At 56.9% G+C, this 17,016-nt stretch overlaps 2 protein-coding genes across 4 annotated transcripts; one reads left to right on the top strand and one right to left on the bottom strand.

Annotated features, from left to right (window-relative positions):
- Positions 1–371: 371 nt before the first annotated feature.
- On the bottom strand, positions 372–10,332 carry FRS3 (fibroblast growth factor receptor substrate 3). 2 transcript variants are annotated; one of them, XM_049653287.1, is made up of 7 exons: positions 10,043–10,332; positions 8,274–8,417; positions 6,890–6,978; positions 5,620–5,806; positions 2,983–3,144; positions 1,966–2,123; positions 372–1,689 (listed from the first exon to the last, which is right to left on the bottom strand). In XM_049653287.1, exons 3-7 carry the CDS (start codon positions 6,953–6,955, stop codon positions 775–777), a joined length of 1,488 nt encoding a protein of 495 aa, XP_049509244.1. In that variant the 5' UTR covers positions 6,956–6,978; positions 8,274–8,417; positions 10,043–10,332; the 3' UTR covers positions 372–774. The 2 variants fall into 2 exon arrangements, with proteins under 2 accessions (XP_049509244.1, XP_049509245.1); XM_049653288.1 differs by lacking the exon at positions 10,043–10,332 and having other exon boundaries at positions 8,274–9,179.
- A 244-nt stretch (positions 10,333–10,576) lies between these two features.
- Positions 10,577–16,924, top strand: PRICKLE4 (prickle planar cell polarity protein 4). 2 transcript variants are annotated; one of them, XM_049653286.1, is made up of 6 exons: positions 11,628–13,269; positions 13,797–13,904; positions 14,612–14,749; positions 15,032–15,235; positions 15,853–16,042; positions 16,549–16,924. In XM_049653286.1, exons 1-6 carry the CDS (start codon positions 13,138–13,140, stop codon positions 16,905–16,907), a joined length of 1,131 nt encoding a protein of 376 aa, XP_049509243.1. In that variant the 5' UTR covers positions 11,628–13,137; the 3' UTR covers positions 16,908–16,924. The 2 variants fall into 2 exon arrangements, 1 of the variants encoding a protein (XP_049509243.1); XR_007462640.1 differs by lacking the exons at positions 15,032–15,235; positions 15,853–16,042; positions 16,549–16,924 and adding an exon at positions 10,577–10,985 and having other exon boundaries at positions 13,126–13,904; positions 14,612–14,841.
- The last annotated feature ends 92 nt before the right edge of the window (positions 16,925–17,016 follow it).

Genomic DNA, 17,016 nt, shown 5'->3' with positions numbered 1-17,016 from the left:
GGGACTTCGGTGAGGGGTCCTAGACCTGGTGTAGCCCCATCCCCACGAAATTCTCTCCCCCGCCCCTGCCAACTTGGAAGGGTCAGGGTGTTCCCATTAGGGCAGTTTTCCTTCCAGATCCCCTTTGTGCATCCAGGACTCCAGCTGTCCTGTCGCTTTCCTTTGCCAGCACGTCCGTCCCTGGCAACTTTAGGCTCTGGGCCAGGGCTTCTCAGAGGGGAGAAAGAAACGGTCACAGCCGTGTCATAAAAACCCTACCCACCCCCAAATTGCCCAGAATGAAGCCCCTCCCTCTGTAGGGCCTCCCCTGCTGCCACCTAGAACCGTGCCAGAAGAGATTCCCTAAGAATGCGACATCATTCACCAAGCCAGAATTTAAAAATAATTATATTAATAATAAATATGTTAAATTACATTTAAAACAATAAATAGAAAAATAAACTGATAAATAAAATCAACAGGTACAAAATGTTTCCAAATTTCAACTAAAGAAAACACACAGACGACAGACAAGACAAATGGACATAACGGGAGGGCACTAAATGCATCACAGGAACCCTTCACAGTTTACGTCACAGCTCCCTCCTCGCCTGGTCAGCCTTCTTCTCCCCAACTTGGAGACCAGGAGACTCAGTGGCTGATATCTTTGGGGACCCCAGCCAGCGCAGGGAAGCATCTGGTTCCACCTCAATGCCCTTCTGCAAAGCAACCTTGAACCCCGGGGTGTGGGTTCAGGGGACAGGAGCGTGAGGCGGAGCGTGAGGAAGGAAGTCCCTACAGAGGCAAGTCGGTGCTGTTGTGCCGGGTTTTCCTGGCAGTGCCATCGTCTCGGGGCAGCGCCCTCTGCAGGTTGGACATGGCCACGGTCTTTTTGAGGTCAATCACGGCGTAGGAGTCTGAGCTGCGGGCAGGGTGGGTGGTGGGCACAGGGGCTCGGGGGACCGAGGGGTTCTGGGGCCCCTTGGGGCGGTCTCCACCCCAGCCTTTCAGCTCCACCTGGATGTAGTTGAGCTGCCTGGGGGGCTCAGGGCCCGGCCGGCGGAAATCGAAGTTGAAGACCCTCGGGGAGCCTCGGCGGCGGGTCAGCGGCACAGGGAAGCTGCCATGGCTACGGAGGGCAGCCCGGGTGCTGGTGGGCTTCTGCAGCGGGGTCTCATCCTCCTCGCCATCAGGGAAGCCATTGGAGGAGGGAGTGAGCCCGTCCCTGGAGTCTCCGTCATCCCCAGCCTCCTCCCCCAGCTGCTGGGCGTGGCTCTCCCACACAGGGGGCAGGGAGGGCAGGTTCTCATAGTGCAGCAGGGCCGCCCGGCGGTGGGCAAGGCCATTCCAGCCTGGCTCCTCCGTGCTCAGTCTCCAGCCAGCCCCTGGCCGCAGCCCCGCACTGATGTTCTCATAGGTGCACTTGGGCTGGGCAGTGCACTCGGAAGGGCCCTCGTTGTTGTTGTTGTGGGGCGGGGGGTCATGCAGGCTGGGGCAGAGGCCCTGGCACTTCATCATGTGCCGCCGAGCAGGGGTTGGGCCCAACACAAACTTCACCTGGCCCGGCTGCAGGAACACCTGGGGGTCCCGTGGGTCAGGGCCCCGGGCCTGTGGGGGGAAGGGCACCTGGCCCTCAGGCAGGGGCTGCAGGCAATGCCGGTTCCTGCGGTGGTCATCCTCACCGGCTGGCGTGTTGACATAGGTGTGGGACTGGTGGAAAGAGTCCAAGGGAAGCAGGTAGGCCCGAGGGCAGGGAAGGAGGAGAGAACAGAAGGGACCGGATAAGAGAGGCATAGGGGAAAAGCGCTGGAGTTTCCCCCTCTTCCTTGTCCTCCACACCTCCCAGGGAAGCTGCATCCCTTTCTGGGACAGTAAGGGACCCTATCAACGTTCCTCCCCTCCCGTGATCCTTACGAGGCGCCCTGTTTCCCGGTCCCCCATCCCCACCCAGACCGACGGGGAGGAGCAGGGCAGCTGCTTGCTCACCTGCTCATCAGGGGCAATGAGGGCATGAGTGGACTCTTCCCCAAGCGAGGGGTGTCGCAGGCTGCTCGTTGAGGGGCGCCGGGGTGCTGAGAATCTCGGGCCCTCCCCTGGGCAGCCAAGGAAGCCATTGGAGAAGCTGGAGACAGTGTAGCCTAGAGCTGGGCACACAGGAGACAAGCCCGGGTCAGCAGTGGTGGGGGGGGAGGTACTTCAACCACCTGCCAACCACCTGCCACTGCATGTGTGGTGTCCTGGGAGTCCTCCAACTGGAGGGGAGATGCTCCCAGGGCCCCCAGATGGTTAGCTCTACTGAACCAGCAGCCCTTGCTATCTTTCACCTCTCAGTGGTTCAAACCCTGCCCCTTCCCTCAAAGCTCAGTGTGAGCCCCGTTTCCCCCATTACAGCCTTATCTGAAACACTTGTCATCATTGTCCCTTCATCTCATTCTAGCTCTGCCAGTGAGCTTCAGGGAAGCTCCCAGACATCAGGGGCCGCGTTTCTATTTCTTCTGCGCACCGCCCCCCACCCCCCGCCCCCGCCCTGCACCGTCCCCGGCTCCCTACCATGGGCCAGTTCATGGAGAGCAGAATATGCAGCAGGGGCTCAGTGTGGACTCAGTGAATAAATAAGTAGAAGCTGAGGGAACCTCTCCAGAAATCAGTCATGGGCAAAGATGCCTGAACCAAGCCGGGTATGACCCAGTAGACGGAAGGAAGCAAAATAGCTCCAGACTGCTGTTTCCATGGAAACCCAACGTCTCCCCGTCTGCTTCCCAGACCATCAGTCAATACAAGGCCCAGGACTCCCCAGCGTCAGCATGAGTCACCTGACTGGCCCAGACGGGGACTTGTTCATCCCCAAGAGTCATCTGATGGTGGGCAACTGTCCTGGAAGCATGGATCGCCCAGCCATCCCACCTGCCTGCCTGACTCGTGCCTCCAAGACCGGCACTGCCTGGGCCTGTGCTTGTGCGTACAGATGTGGAGGCTGAGGTGCCAAGGACGGGGTCTCCTCACCATTGGGAGGCTGGGGGGCCCGAGGGAGGTCGAGCTCAGTCGGGTGGCTGTTGCGGGTGATGATGACTGGCTCTTCCATCACATTGATGCTATTGCACTGCATCAGATCCTGAAGCAGGTTGAAGATCTCCTCGGCCCGGGAGCACTTGAACGCGAATATCCCTGAAGAAGGAGAGGAAGAAGTGAGGCCCCTCTGACCGTGTACCAGTAGGAAAGGACCAGAGAGGTTGAACGGACGCACAAGGCTCAGGAAAATGTCCCTGAATGCCAGTCCCAGGCCTGCAGGGGACGGGAAGTGCCCTCCTCATCCTGAGCACACTCTAAAATCCAAGAGTTCCGGGAGGAGTTGGGCCCCAGGCCCCTTCCTGCCCCCCCCCCCCCCACTATCCATTACCACTGTCTAGAGATCTAATACCTCACCTATACTCGGTGAACACGGTTACCTATACCTATACCTTGTGAACACGGTTAAATCGTGTTCACAAGGATGTGTGTGAACACGGGTGAGGGAAAGAGAAGTAAACACCAAAGCAGAAAAGGATGGCAGCTGCCCCTTATCCATGGCTTTGCTTTCTGCGGTTTCCGTCACCCGCAGTCAACCAGGGTCCAGAGGCACATGAGCCTCCTTCTGACAGACTGTCAGAATGTCAGTAGCAGCCTCACACTAGGTCACAGCGCCTGCATCACTCCCCTCACCTCCTCCCACCTCGCGGGCATGTTATCATCTCGCCTCGTCACAAGGGTGAGCGCGCTACCGTAAGGCATGTTGAGAGAGACCACGCTCACCTAGCTCTTCCTACGGTACGTTGTTATAACTGCTTTGCCTTATTACTAGTAACAGTTGTTCATCTCTTACTGTGCCTCATTTATACATGAGACCTTACCACGGGCACGTATGTATAAGGGAATGCATGGTGAATACAGGGTTCAGTACTATCTGCGATTTCAAGCACGCACTGGGGCTGTGCCCTGCAGATAAGGGGTAAGAGGCTGGACTGTGTTAGATGACACTTCACATGCTGCCCCTGTCTCCCTCTGCCTATCACTCCCCAGAAAAAGGAGCTCTACTCAGGGCACCAAGCCTCGGCTCCAGTCCAACCACCTCCAAGCTCCACGAGGGCAGGAGAGCTGTCCTGTTCGTTGCCTGTTCCCTGGGTACTTAGCCACTGCCTAGCCAGAGAGGGAATGTCTACTCTGGATGGGCCCTTGGCCTCATGGAACTTAATCTCTGGTGCTGGAAGGAAGGAAGGACGAGCAGACTCACTCTAGGATACACATGGCAAGGCCATCTTGTGTCTCCTCAATGCAGCTGTCCTGACGGCCCCTCAGATTCCAGTGCATCAGCTCACAGTCCCAGGGACGGCAGGCCTGGGCTGAGTACCCGTGACTCAAGGGCTCCAAAGATGTCCCTGGGGTGCTGGGCCAGCCTGGAATTCTACACACCCCATCCTGGCAACAGCAGGGTCCAGGGCTCAGGGGAGGCTACTTGGGGTGTGTGTGAGCACCACAACCAGGCTGGGGTATGGGACAACTGAGGTTTGTAGGGATGGGACGGACAGCAAGGGGAGGGGGGTGGGGAAGGAAAAGGACCTTTCTGGCAAGACATGTTAGGGGCTACAAAAGGCTGGGAAAGCCTGGAGTTTTAGGAGAACCCGGTGTGGGGGCCTAGAACGACCCCTCTGGGATCCCAACTGCTGCTTAAATACCACGAGGAGGAGAAGCCCCTTCCTGTCCTCTCTCTGCTCAGCCAGTGTTTAACATCCTCTACCTCAGACGCCCAAAGGGTAAGATGTGTAGAGGGGAAGGCTCGCAGCCAGCAGGACGTCAGAGGCTCACTGCTGTGATGGTGGCCTCATCAGACAAGCTCGTTTGTCGCAACCCTGCTGTCACAACCCCAACTGCATCCAACACAAGCCCGTACTAGGTTCTTTCTGCAGAGCTCAGGCCCGGGTCCTACAAGATAAGCCGAGACCATGCTACTCCTTCAAAGAGCCAGGGCGGGCTCTAGCCTTGACTTCATGGAATGATCACTACTCTCTGACCCCTGGCTGCAGGCAGAAAGGGGAGGAAGGGAGAACACATCATACTCCGCTGCCCACAGGTGACAGGAGACAAGGATGAACTTCTCCAGGGTTACTCTGTATATCAGAGACACAAGAGTCTGGCCTCCCCAAGCCTAGCATTCGCAAGCCACGCAGGCCCAAGGTAATCAGAGCCTCTAGCCTGACCCTGACCCTGACCCTTCACTGTTCATGGCTCCAGGGTATAGGACTTGGGGGCCCACAAGAAAGTCTGTTCCTGTGTAGAGGACAAGGGTCCCTCGAAACTGGAGTCACAGAGGGAAAAGAACTTGCTTGCTCTCCCAGGCAGGCTCTGGTCTCGGGAGCACTGGCTCTTTCTCATGGGCTGTGCAACAAATGCCCCCACAGAAGGTCCCAGGCTGGGGCCGCAGTGACCAAAGAGAAGGAGCACCGGCCTGGGAGTCCACTTAGTTCCATATTAACATGCTGTGTGCTCTTGGCCATCAACCTTCCCTTCTCTGGGCAACACCTGCCAAGCCAACAGGCTTCCCCATGGTCCCCTGAGTTATGACCTCCGGCCCCAGCCCCTCGCCCCTATCCCAGGGGCGGTACTCACCCTGGCCCGTCTGACACCGGCGGCCACTCTCAAAGGAGAAGAGGTTGGAGTCATAGCCATAACGCCGCAGGCAGAGGTAGGGCCAGCGGACGGCCTCGCGCCGATGCAGGTGCAGCACCAGCTCACTCTGTGTTAGCTCCATGATTCCGGAGCCCAGCTCCACCCCCTCGTCATCCACATTCGTCACCTGAGGGGCAGGGAACAGAAGGGTCATTGAGTGAGCCCATCAAGTATGTAGGGGTCCCAGAGCCATTGGGAGGCAGGCCAATGCAGGGCTAGGGCTGGGGGGTCAGGGGGCTCGCCTGCTTCTACCAGACTCCCCGGAGATGCCAAATGATCGCTGGGAGACTAAGCGGATGAAGCAGTGCCAAGGACCCACAGCAGCTCTCTAGGCCTCTGCTTTGTCATCTGGGCAGTGAGGCAGGGGTGGTTAGCTGACCTCCAAGGTCAGATGGTTTGACGGCCAAGGTTAGATAACCTCGGATGGTCCACCGCTGTATCCAAGGACCAGATGCTAATGGAGGAAGGGGTTCGATTATAAGTTCAAAATCTTAAGACCCCGGGGGGGAGAGTCAAGCCCAGGACAGAACACAGACCTTCTCCACCCCCTCCCCAACTCCAGGCCCTTGCTAAGGGCTCCCTCTTCTGGTGAGCAGGAGAAACCTGTGCCTCACAAGCTGAGTGCGGGGAGGGGGCTCCCCCTACAGGGAGGTGAGAGGTGGCAGGTGGCCAGGGGTGCACAGGTCCACTGGGCCCGGCCTTACCTTCCCAAAGTGAACAGCAAACACTAATATTGGGCTTCCAGGTGTTATGCACTGCTTTAAATACTTTATGTATATTAACCCATTAATAGAGACTTTTGTTGTTTTCTCCAAAAAAACCACCATACGTGTATGTGTGTGTACACATTTATATACACACACGTACACACATATACATACATACATATATGCATATATACACACATACATACATATATATGTAAAGCTACAAATATAAACTGGCAGGAATGAATGTTCTAAAAGCATGATTTTTCATCACAGTATTTCTTCATTCTTTGTGGTTAGTAATGGCGTAGGAGAACCACAGCACTGGCAGCAGCCTGGGCCCCGCTCCCCAGGCCACTTCAGCAGCTCTGAGACATCTTAGTGAGCCACAACCTCAGCCTGTCCCTTCACCTTCTCTAGGGAGGCAGAGGCAACTCAACAGGTTGGCCCGAGCCCAGGAGGCCATGCTGGGAGAGCTCAGGAGAGGAGGGGGCGGTGGGTACCTTGAACTTGGTAGGGTGGTTGTCTGGGACGCTGTCTCTGTTCAGGCAGCTGCAGCAGCTCCCCATGGTGTCAGAGCAGCCAGTCCGCCCTAGGGAAAAACATAAGGGATAAGGTCATCGAGGTCAGCTCCAAAAAGCCTCACTCTGGGGACTCTGGCAGAACGACCTCGTTGTGATCACCTACTCTTGGGCACAGTGGGACACTGTCCCCCCTCGAAGAAATTCACATTCTCGGGACGCCTGGGTAGCTCAGTTGGTTGGGCGTCCGACTTCAGCTCAGGTCATGATCTCACAGTTTGTGAGTTCGGGCCCCACGTCGGGCTCTGTGCGGCCAGCTCAGAGCCTGCAGCCTGCTTCAGATTCTGTGTCTCTCTTTCTCTGTCCCTCCCCCACTCACACTCTGTCTCTCTGTCTCTGTCTCTCTCTCTCTTTCTCTCTCAAAAATAAATAAACATTGGAAAAAAAACTTTTTTTAAGAAATTCACACTCTCAATCCAGGGCCAGGCATGCACTGGATAAACATTAATTCAAGTGAGGATGTGTTAAAGATTAATTCTGACAGAGGGATGGAAGAGAGCTTCTCAGAGGTACCATCTGACCGTGACCTTGAGAAGTGAGTAGGATTTTGACAGATGTAATGCAAGCGAAGGGAAGCCTGGGCTGCAGGAAAAGAAGGGAATGGATACAAGCAGGGAACCAGAAGAAGTGATTTGCTTCAGGGGGAGGTGGGTGCTAGTTTGGGGCCCCCATTCAGATTTAGCAAACAAACTGTAACTGGGCAGTCCCCGACACTTTAGCCTGGACCTTTCTTTTTTTTTTTTTTTTTGGTCTTCTTTTCCACCTCACCCTTCCCACATCTCCCAAATTCTCTTTTTTTCCCTCACTACCATCCCAACATCTTACTTCAAATTTATCTTTTTGATGTTCTCTTCCATGAGGTATTACATTATGGCCAAAAGATACAGTAAGAAGACTGAACTTAAAACAGGGCACAATTTTTATAACCTCGATTAGCTATTTCTTCATGGAAAAAATAAATGCTGGGTTTTCTCTCCTTCATCTAAAGGGGAGACCAGAGGACTTACTATCTGGCTTTTCCCTCCAGGATTATGGCACTTGGAGTATATGTCACAATGGTTGGGCCTCTGTCTAGAATGGAGAGGACACCACCAAGCTTGAAAGACCTATGGGAGCAAGCAAATGCACAGAACGATCCCAACCAGAATGGGTTGCAACTCGATACAAGAAATGAACCTGTAGGATTAGATATCCTTCTAGAACTCCCACTGAACGTGTAGAGAGCCTTGAACAGTCCTGACCTATATCCCCCATTCCTCCCAACTTGGAAAACTCCAGAAAAGTGGCTCCTATAAACAGCTCTCACCTCACCCAGGCCATTGGGGAGCTGACCATGGGAGGGGCATGGGGAAGGACCCCCACTTTATTCCCCCTGTTCTTGGTGGGGCGTCATGGCAGGTAGTCTGCAGAGAAGTCACCTGGATCCCTCTGGGACACACCTGGGGCTCACCTAGCACAGGAGACAGAGACCACAGGTTAGTGGAAACCTTTCATCCTCGCCCCCAATTGTTAATGAAACTCACTTGCTGTCAGTCCATCCCACCTGGATTATCTGTTCCAGGTCCTAAGGGGACAGAAACACAAAGAAGAAAGTGAGATCAAGGGAAAAGGGGCCACCAATTCCAAGCCCCACAGGCGCTGAGAGGGAGTGATTCCCACAGCAGCAATGAGTCTGAGTTTGAGGCAACCTTTTAAATTACCTCTAGACCCCGACCCCATCTGAATCCTGTTACAACCAACACCAAAACCACCACTTTACCTTTGTGGGGAACTTTACAGAGAGCTTTCTCAAAAGGACACTATGATGTATGGGAAAGAACGCTGGCTTAAGATTCAGAAAACCAACCTTCTAGTCTGTTTTGTTGCCATTAAGCATCTGGGAGACTCTGGCAAGTCGACCTCCCACCTCCCACCTCCCACCTCAAGGCCTTAGTTTTCAAGGGAAACATCTGTAACCTGCAGAGTTTCTCGCTGAAATAACTTCTAGAAGTGCATAGGAAAAACGTCACTAAAATGGACATTTGCCTCTTCCAGAACAAGCTCCCTCAATCTCACATTTGGAAACCTGATAGATTTTCTGTTCTCCAAGTTCTGAAAGGCTTAAAATTTTTAACATATATGCTAACAATAAATCAAAATTTCAGAGATCAGAGCCCCAGGTGGACAAGTTGACAAGCCAGGACCTTGGAGATCCTTGAAATCCCACCCTCCTGCTTTCCAGAAGCAGTATGTTTTCCCAGGGCCCCTTGGGCTCTGCTTCCTCAGACAACTTCCCAGATAAAAGGACCCCCACCCCCTGGTCTGGCTTATTCTCTGGAAGAAGGAAGCAGGCTCAGGGAGATGTACACAGCCTAAAGACCGGCAGCTGGGAAAATACCGAGGCTTGAGCCATCAAAAAGGAGTCTGAGGGTGAAACCAAGAACTACAGGGTGCAAGATGGGGGAGGGTGTTGCATCTTTTTCTGTCCCCTTCATTTGTCTTTAAGGTATCAGGACATATCATGACACTTCACTGAAGGGGGTTACGTTGGCTGAGACAGGAACAGGGGGCTCAGGTCTGGGATACGTATGGATTGGAGATGCGGAGTGTCAGGGATTATGGGGACTCAAAATATGTAAGAGGGCTCAGAGAAACGTGGGCAAGTTTTTTTGCATTTGAGCATGGTGCAAGGAGAATGGGGCGTATGCAGGATCAGAGGAGCCACAGAGCTCTGGAAGCATTCGGGGGCATCCCGGAGAATGGTGGCTCTGCGGGCGTAACAGAATTCGCAAGAGTGAGGGGGTTCTGAGGGCTCCAGGACTAGCGAAGGTGTGTCCGGAGGTGAGTGGGGGTGGGGTGGTTCTGGGGCGTGAGCGACAGATGTAGGTTGCGAGGTTGTCAGGGGAATTTCTACAGACACTGGGAAGCAATGGGGGAGGTCGGGGCCGCGCGCAGTCCCTGGATCCCCGCCCCCAGCCCCGGGATTCCACCGCCCGCCCGCCCTGGGCTTCCTCTGGAGGGAGCGGAGACTGCGGCGCGGCGCGGTGCGGCCTCGGTGGAACCGCCTCGTCCCCGCCCCGCCGCGCCCCGACTCACATCGCCCCGCGGCCCGGGCGGCGCCGGGCCCCGCTCCCGGGTCCCGCTGCAGCTGCCGCCGCCCGCCCGGAGCTAAGGCCTCCCTGCCCCGCCCCGCGGTCGCGGGGTCGGAGGTCACCGGCAGCACCAACGAGACGCTGCGGGCGGGCGGACCCGATCGGGGGCGACAGGCGCGCAGCCTAGAAGGTCCCTTTGGAGGACTTTGCAGTCAGGAGCAGGGAGCATGCGCACACGCCAGAGGGCGCTCCGGGCCAGCAGCGAAGCTAGCCCCGCGGGGGCAGGGCGGAACCTGGGCGGGGGCGGGGCAAGGGGCGGGGCTGAGGAGGGAAACAGAGGTGGAACCAGAGGTTTCCATTCCCGGGATCAGAAAAGGAACCCGGGTAGGGGAGAGACAAAAAAGATGGGGGAAAGGTCTGAAGGGTCGGAAGGGAGAAGCGCAAGGCGAAGGATCCCTAAAAGGGGCTGGGGACCGGGAAAGGCAACTGGGTGGGAGTGAGAACAGCCAGAGAGGGGCGGAGCTAGGAGACCCGAGGGAGGGTGGGGGGGGGCGGGGACATGCTGGCTCCGAGAGACTTTGTGTTCCGGGAGCGACTGAGAGAAGACCCGGCAAAACGACGGCACCCTAGTGTCGGCCCAGTGCCCGCGGGGGCGCGGTGCCGGCGCTAAACACCTGGGAGTGGGGAGAGGGGCAGTGGAGCCTGCACAATTTCCACCCTGAGATTCCCCAAATGCTTTCCTTCTGGCTGCAGCACCAGGCCCCTCCCGAGCCACTGGCTCTACCAGTCCCCGAGGGGCGGGCAGGGACTGCGGGGGGCGGGGGGGGAGGAAGGGCTGCACTCCCGGGGTGGGCAGGGGCAGGCGCTGAGGCCTCGGGGTGGGGACTAGGTGGAGGCCCGACGACGGGGTCTGTCAAGAACGGCCCGGACACCGGCGCGCAGCGAGGGTGAGACCCCAGCAGAGTCCCATTCCTTCCCCTAAACTCCCAACAGCCAGACTGGGGACCCCAACTGACTCCTGGGGAAGTCCAAGAAAAAACTTTGGGGATCTATCGAGAAGACTCTTGGCGGGATCGGACACTTCTCCCTCCATTGTCCGCGGAAAACCTTCCCATCCTTTTACCTCCCCAGTCCCTAGGGGCCGCTCAGGCTCTGCCCTTGAGCCGGGTTGCACCTGCGCAGGGGCGGGAGCGGGGTTTCGGCCCTTATCCAAGGAGGGGACGAGAATTCTTGAAGGAATCCAGCATGTTAGTAAGACGGGGTCCAGTGCTGAGTGGAGGTGGGAGTATGGGAGGGTGAGGGGTGAAGGCTGATTTCTGAGTGTTGTTTCTGTGGGGGGCAATTTCATACTATAACCCGGAAAACAGGGTCCCAATCCACTCTGAGATCCCAGATGGCTCCTGTCCTGTTCGCACCCTCCCCCAAGGGCCTCTCGCTGCCTGGGGCAGGGGCATTGGTGTTAGAGTTAGTGGCTACTCTTAGCCCTGAGTATGAACAGCCCATACTGGCTGTTTTCCACAGGAAACAGGACCAGAGGGACAGAACAGGAAGGAAGCAGATGGGTGTGGAAGCAGGGCTGGGTGGCGCAGGACTTCTGAAGGGGGCTGGGGGGTGCCTTGCAGAGCTGGGAAGCAATATAACTGTTATAGTCCAAATTTTGTTCCCAACCCCAAAGCTGGGTCTTATAAAGAGGACAGAGATTTGGTGAGGCCCTCCTGTGCCCAGCTGCAGTCAGAATCCATCCCAGGTCTCCAAAGCAGCCTCTTCCTAGAATATCCCTTAGTTTTCTAATGTGACCTTAGGTAGGTTAACCTCAGTTTGTTTCTTTGTTTCAACTGGAAAATGGGGTAACAGAAACTACCTGATAGGATTGTTATGAGGATGCATAATATTATGTAAAACGCTAATATAGTCCCTTGCACAGAGTAAACGTCATAGAAAAGTTGCTCTGGTTATTTTTCTTCGAGGGGTATTGTACATACCTGCCCAGAGCTCTGGCTTCATTCTCCCTGGTCTCATCTCTGTCTTACCCACTGGGCGATGAGCTCCTTGAGGGCATGGCCCATTCCTTTTCTACTTCAGTAGTCACCCCCACCCCTCAAGATACTGTGGTCCTGCTAGGTCTGGCCCAGAGGAGGGCTGAAGAGATGTATTTAGAATTATCCGATGAAACTGGAAATTGCTGCTCTAGGTAGAATCCACAAGCACAATATTTTCTTTTGTCCTCGGGCTTATAGACTAGATGAGGAACTGAGAGGGGCACAGGGCACAAAGAGAAACATTAGGTACTAAATCTCTCAGGGTGCGGAATGTACTTACTTCTGGAGCTCAGGGAAGGGAGAGCTTGTACGGAGTGGAGGGGCTGGGAAGGGGTTCCTGGTGAAGTGGTCCTTTTACCTGCCCTGAGCCTACAGCTGGAAAAGGAGGGCCTGTGTTGGGAGTGCGGAGGAAGCAGGCTCACTGGGGTGTTCAGTGCACTGTCAGGAAGGGTGGGAGTTGAGGCTGGGGAGGCGGGGCTCTCTAGAAAGGCAGAATACCCTCTCTTTCCACGATGGGCCTCCTCTTTCCTATGTCTGGGTCTTGGGAGACCCCAGAGTTTGAGCTTTAGAAATTCTGGAGCCATGGGGCGCCTGGGTGGCTCAGTCGGTTAAGCGGCCGACTTCGGCTCAGGTCACGATCTCACGGTCCGTGAGTTCGAGCCCCGCATCGGGCTCTGTGCTGACGGCTCAGAGCCTGGAGCCTGTTTCAGATTCTGTGTCTCCCTCTCTCTCTGACCCTTCCCCGTTCATGCTGTCTCTCCCTGTCTCAAAAATAAATAAACGTTAAAAAAAAAATTAAAAAAAAAAATTTCTGGAGCCAGAAGGCCTGGCTTCCAAGATGTGGCTCTGCCACTTAGTAGCTGTGTGACCTCCGGCATTTATCCTCTCTGACCCTCAGTTTGGCCATCTGCAAAATGGGGTCAAGAAGACCACCCACCTCACTTGGTGATTGGGAGGACTGAAGGAGACAATGCCTACAAAGCACTTAGCACTGCCTGGCATGTTGTAAGGGCCTGATTAATGGGAAGTGTTCTTGTTTTCTGGGCAGACTTTGTCACCAATGTCAGTGCTGAACTCTGGCTGGCCCCACCGAGGGGAGAGCCTCACCCCTTGGGAGCCAGGTCCGCCAGCCGACTCAGACACTGACCCAGGCCACTTGCCCAAGGAGGATCCTGAGGAAACTTCTGAGCAGGTAGTAGGAGCCCTGCCCTTCCCTCTGGCCCCAACATGCTCTCCATCCTACAGACTGACCTCCTCCCCTTTCCACCACCTGGAAGAATGTTAGCCTTTCTGCCCAACCTCCTATGGCCCTCTTCTCTTTGCAAGAATAATCCCTGTCTCTACAGCCCCCTTGCGTCAGGATATAGGGGTCCACCACCTTCACATTCTTCACATGAATACATGTGAACTTCTTCACATGAATACACATTACTTCCTCTAGGGGGTCTGTGCTGTCCGGGCACACTCTAGGCTTTGGCCCTAAGGAGTAAAAGGGGTGACTTACAGCATAAGAAAGGATACCATCTGGGGGGGAGCGGGGCCTCCTCAACCTGCCTCCATCAGAGCACAAATGCAGGAGTGGACCACCTGTCCTTGTCTTGATCTTGAAGGAGGGGGTGCTTGGAAGTTGTTCCAGATTGGAGAAGGGGTGGCAGTGAGGAGAGGAGGCAAGAAGAGGAAGGCAAACCCAACCACCCCTCTCCTGCCACATCTCCTCAGGACCCTGAAGTTCTGAGCTTGGGGCTTCCTGGCTTGGACACCAACTGGGCCCCCAACCAGCCTGGGCTTCGGATCCTCCTGCAGCAGCTGCCTCCACAGGACAGCGACGTGGGTCTCCCTCTCCCCAGCATCCCTCTTTCTCACCTCCCTCTCTTTATTTACTGTGGGTCCAGAAGCCAGAGGACACGGATCTAGGGCCTAGCTACGCTAGTAATTGAAGAAGCCACCCCGCTCCGGCCCCAGCCCGAGTTTCCAAGTCCACACGGTTGGGGGGGGGGGGCGGGGAGGAGGGGAGATAGCATCCCCTCTGCTTACGATGCTTAGTTGAGGAGCAAATGAGAAAATGGACATGAACGACGTTTGAAACCGATAATGGAATGTACAAATGTAGAAAGTATGGTTAAGTATTTATTAAGGCCCTGTGTGCGCCCAGACTAAAGGCTTACAGTTCACTTGCGGAGGCAAGACAGGAGAATGTGGAATACATTGGAAAAACACAACAGAAAGCGATAGTGAGCTACAGCTCACTGGGGGGCAAGGATCTAAATATGTGGTGACAGGGGTCAGTGCTGTGGGCTGTCAGGACCTGAGTGGTGGCCATTCCTGGGGGAAAGTGAGACTGATGTAGACTTATTTCCAACTCTCTTCCCTCTTTCCCTCTCCTTCTCAATGCCCTTCTGTGCTGTTATCTTCTGCGCCTCCCGGAGGTTCTACAACCTTCCTCTGACCCAGCGGCTAAGCCTTCTCTCTCCAATCGAACTTCAGTCTTGCCTGCTGGGGGCTCTCCCACTCACAGTGGAGGCCTGTTTTTGCAGGAGCGCTACTGCCTGGCCCTTGGGGAGGATGAGCTGGCAGAGCTGCGGCTCTTCTGTGCTCAGAGGAGGCGGGAGGCCCTGGGACAGGGGGTGGCCCTCCTGGTACCTCCCGAGCTGCCAGAACACACCTGCGAGAAGGTATGTAGTGCCCCCCCCCCATTCCCCTTTGCCCTCTCACTTCTGCAGAAGGGGCTAGCTCTAGGGACTGGGTTGGGAAAAGGGGGGTTGGGGATGGACAGCTTGGAAAACTTGAGGAAAAAGAGAAGCCAAGTTTAAGGGTTCTCCAGTGGCACCTGCAGTGGAGGTGGGCTTGCCAGGGGTGGGGGGAGAACAGTTCGGTGGGGGGTGGGATGGAAGCGCCAGGAGGGAAGCTAGGAGCATGATGCGGCCTCTGAGCAGCTGAGCATCCGCGCCCGGCAGTGCAGGGAGCAGCTGAGGCCAGGGGAGTCCGGAGTGTTCGCAGCCCGGGCAGGGGAGCAGCTCTACTGGCACCGGGCTTGCTTTGCCTGCCAGGCCTGCGGCCAGGCCCTGATAAACCTCATCTACTTCTACCACGACGGGAGTCTTTACTGCGGCCGCCATCACGCAGAGCTGCTGCGGCCGCGCTGCCCGGCTTGTGACCAGGTACAGCCCCCGAAGGCGGGGGGGGGGGGGGGGGGGGGGGGGGGGGGGGGGGGGACCTGGGGGAGAACTGGGAGGGTTGCCTAGGGTCCAACGTGGCAGGATGTAAGGGGACACCTCTTCCAGCACCCAGGAATGGAGAACTCAGAACCAGCCTGGGACTTCTGTGTTCCCTGTGTTCTCGCTTGAGCTTTGGGCATGGGGACTTGTCTTGTACCCTCCCCGACCGCAAGCAGAGTCCCCCAGGTTTTCGTGGACTAAGAATTTCTCCGGAGCAGGGAGTGTCGGACAGACGTTCATCTCAGCTTTCCTGGTGCCCAGTGCTGTGCCTGATCAGGCGAGGAACTGCCATACTGTCAGTATACGAGGCAGAGTGGAACCCTGGGTTGGGAGTCCAAGCGACCAGGGTCGCACTTCTTCAGGCTGTGCCACCTGCTAGCGGGATCCTGGCTAGGCCAATCAGCCCTCCCTGCATCCGAGAGTGGTGGAGTAGATCAGATGGGATGTCTGTAGACGACGTGCTTTAGCGTTAACTGGGTATAAGGCGTGGTTATCGGGTGAATGAATGAGCGAGTGGATGAATGAATGAATGAATGAACTGCTCTCCCTCCCTCTCCCAGCTGATCTTCTCCCGGCGCTGCACCGAGGCGGAGGGACGGCGCTGGCACGAGAACCACTTCTGCTGTCAGGACTGCGCCGGGCCCTTGGGCGGGGGACTTTATGCCCTGCCGGGGGGCGGCCCCTGCTGCCCCAGCTGTTTTGAGAGTCGCTATTCGGTTTCCGGCTCGAGCCGGGCCCAGACACTGGAAGGTAGGGCGTTCCCCGGTAAGGGAGGAGAAAGTGCAGATCAAAGGGGAAGGGGGCAGCGGCTTGGGCTGGGCTGAGGAGGGGATTCTCCCGGACTGGGACCCTCGCCCCGGTCCCACGCCGTCCCGTCCCTCCAGCAGCGCCCCCGTCCCCCCCACCGCACCCCCCGCCCCGACCCGAGCCTCGGGGCCCGCAGCTCTCACCGCGCGTCCCTGGCCGGAGCGCTCCAAGGGCCTCCCGAACCCACCCCGCGCCACCGTTGGGGCTGCGGCGCGGGACTCACTCCCGGACTGGGGACGCGGTCGCCCTCTGGTGGGCGGCGGCGGGGAGGGGCGGGGCGGGGGAGCCCGGTAGAGAAGTCGTGTCCGCGGCGGCGGCGCGCACGGCTCGGGGGCGGGGCGGGGGGGGCGGGCCCAACGGGGACTGGCTTCTTGGGCCCGCCCCTCTCTGATCCCGGAGCTGGAGAGTCGGGACTCTGAGATGGGCGTTTCTGACTCGGCCCGGAACAGGGGAGGAGGGTGTTGACAGAGTTGAAGAAAGGGACCGCACCCCGCTGGATGCCGCTACGGTCTCCCGAGCTGCCCTTCTCGCCTCTGCCCCCCGCTCCAGTCTGGAAACCCAGAGGGAGCTGCTTGGATCCAGTCCAAGACAGCAGCGTCGAACGGGGGACAAGGTGGAGGCACCCACAGGGCGGGAGCAGGGCCGCCTGGAGACACCCCTCGATGCCTGCCCCACCTGCTCCTCTTCTTCTGACTCGGAACCCGAAGGCTTTTTCTTAGGCCAGCGTCTTCCCGGGCCCTGGAAGACCCCCAGAAGCCTCCAAGCTGGGGACAGCGACACCTCCAGGAAGCACTGCACCATTTGCTAGTGTCGCAGCCCGGAGACGGGGGAGGGGGTGTGTGATCTGTGAGGTGGGAGAACGAGGCTCTCCTCCCCCTATAAAAAATCCTAGACTGAACGCAGTCAAGGGCACGCCT

This window comes from Panthera uncia (genome assembly GCF_023721935.1).
Source record: "Panthera uncia isolate 11264 chromosome B2 unlocalized genomic scaffold, Puncia_PCG_1.0 HiC_scaffold_24, whole genome shotgun sequence".
Taxonomy (NCBI): Eukaryota; Metazoa; Chordata; class Mammalia; order Carnivora; family Felidae; genus Panthera; species Panthera uncia.
Note: the sequence above shows the minus strand (reverse complement) of the source record. Positions and strands in the feature narration are given on the sequence as shown.

Coding starts and splice junctions, on each gene's coding strand:
- FRS3 (XM_049653287.1), bottom strand. CDS start 6,955: ATGGGGAGCTGCTGCAGCTGCCTGAACAGAGACAGCGTCCCAGACAAC. Junction 5,807..6,889: donor ACCACCCTACCAAGTTCAAG/GTACCCACCGCC, acceptor CCTGCCCCTCAG/GTGACGAATGTGGATGACGA. Junction 2,124..2,982: donor GGCCCCCCAGCCTCCCAATG/GTGAGGAGACCC, acceptor CTGTGTGCCCAG/CTCTAGGCTACACTGTCTCC.
- PRICKLE4 (XM_049653286.1), top strand. CDS start 13,138: ATGTCAGTGCTGAACTCTGGCTGGCCCCACCGAGGGGAGAGCCTCACC. Junction 13,270..13,796: donor CTGAGGAAACTTCTGAGCAG/GTAGTAGGAGCC, acceptor ACATCTCCTCAG/GACCCTGAAGTTCTGAGCTT. Junction 15,236..15,852: donor GCTGCCCGGCTTGTGACCAG/GTACAGCCCCCG, acceptor TCCCTCTCCCAG/CTGATCTTCTCCCGGCGCTG.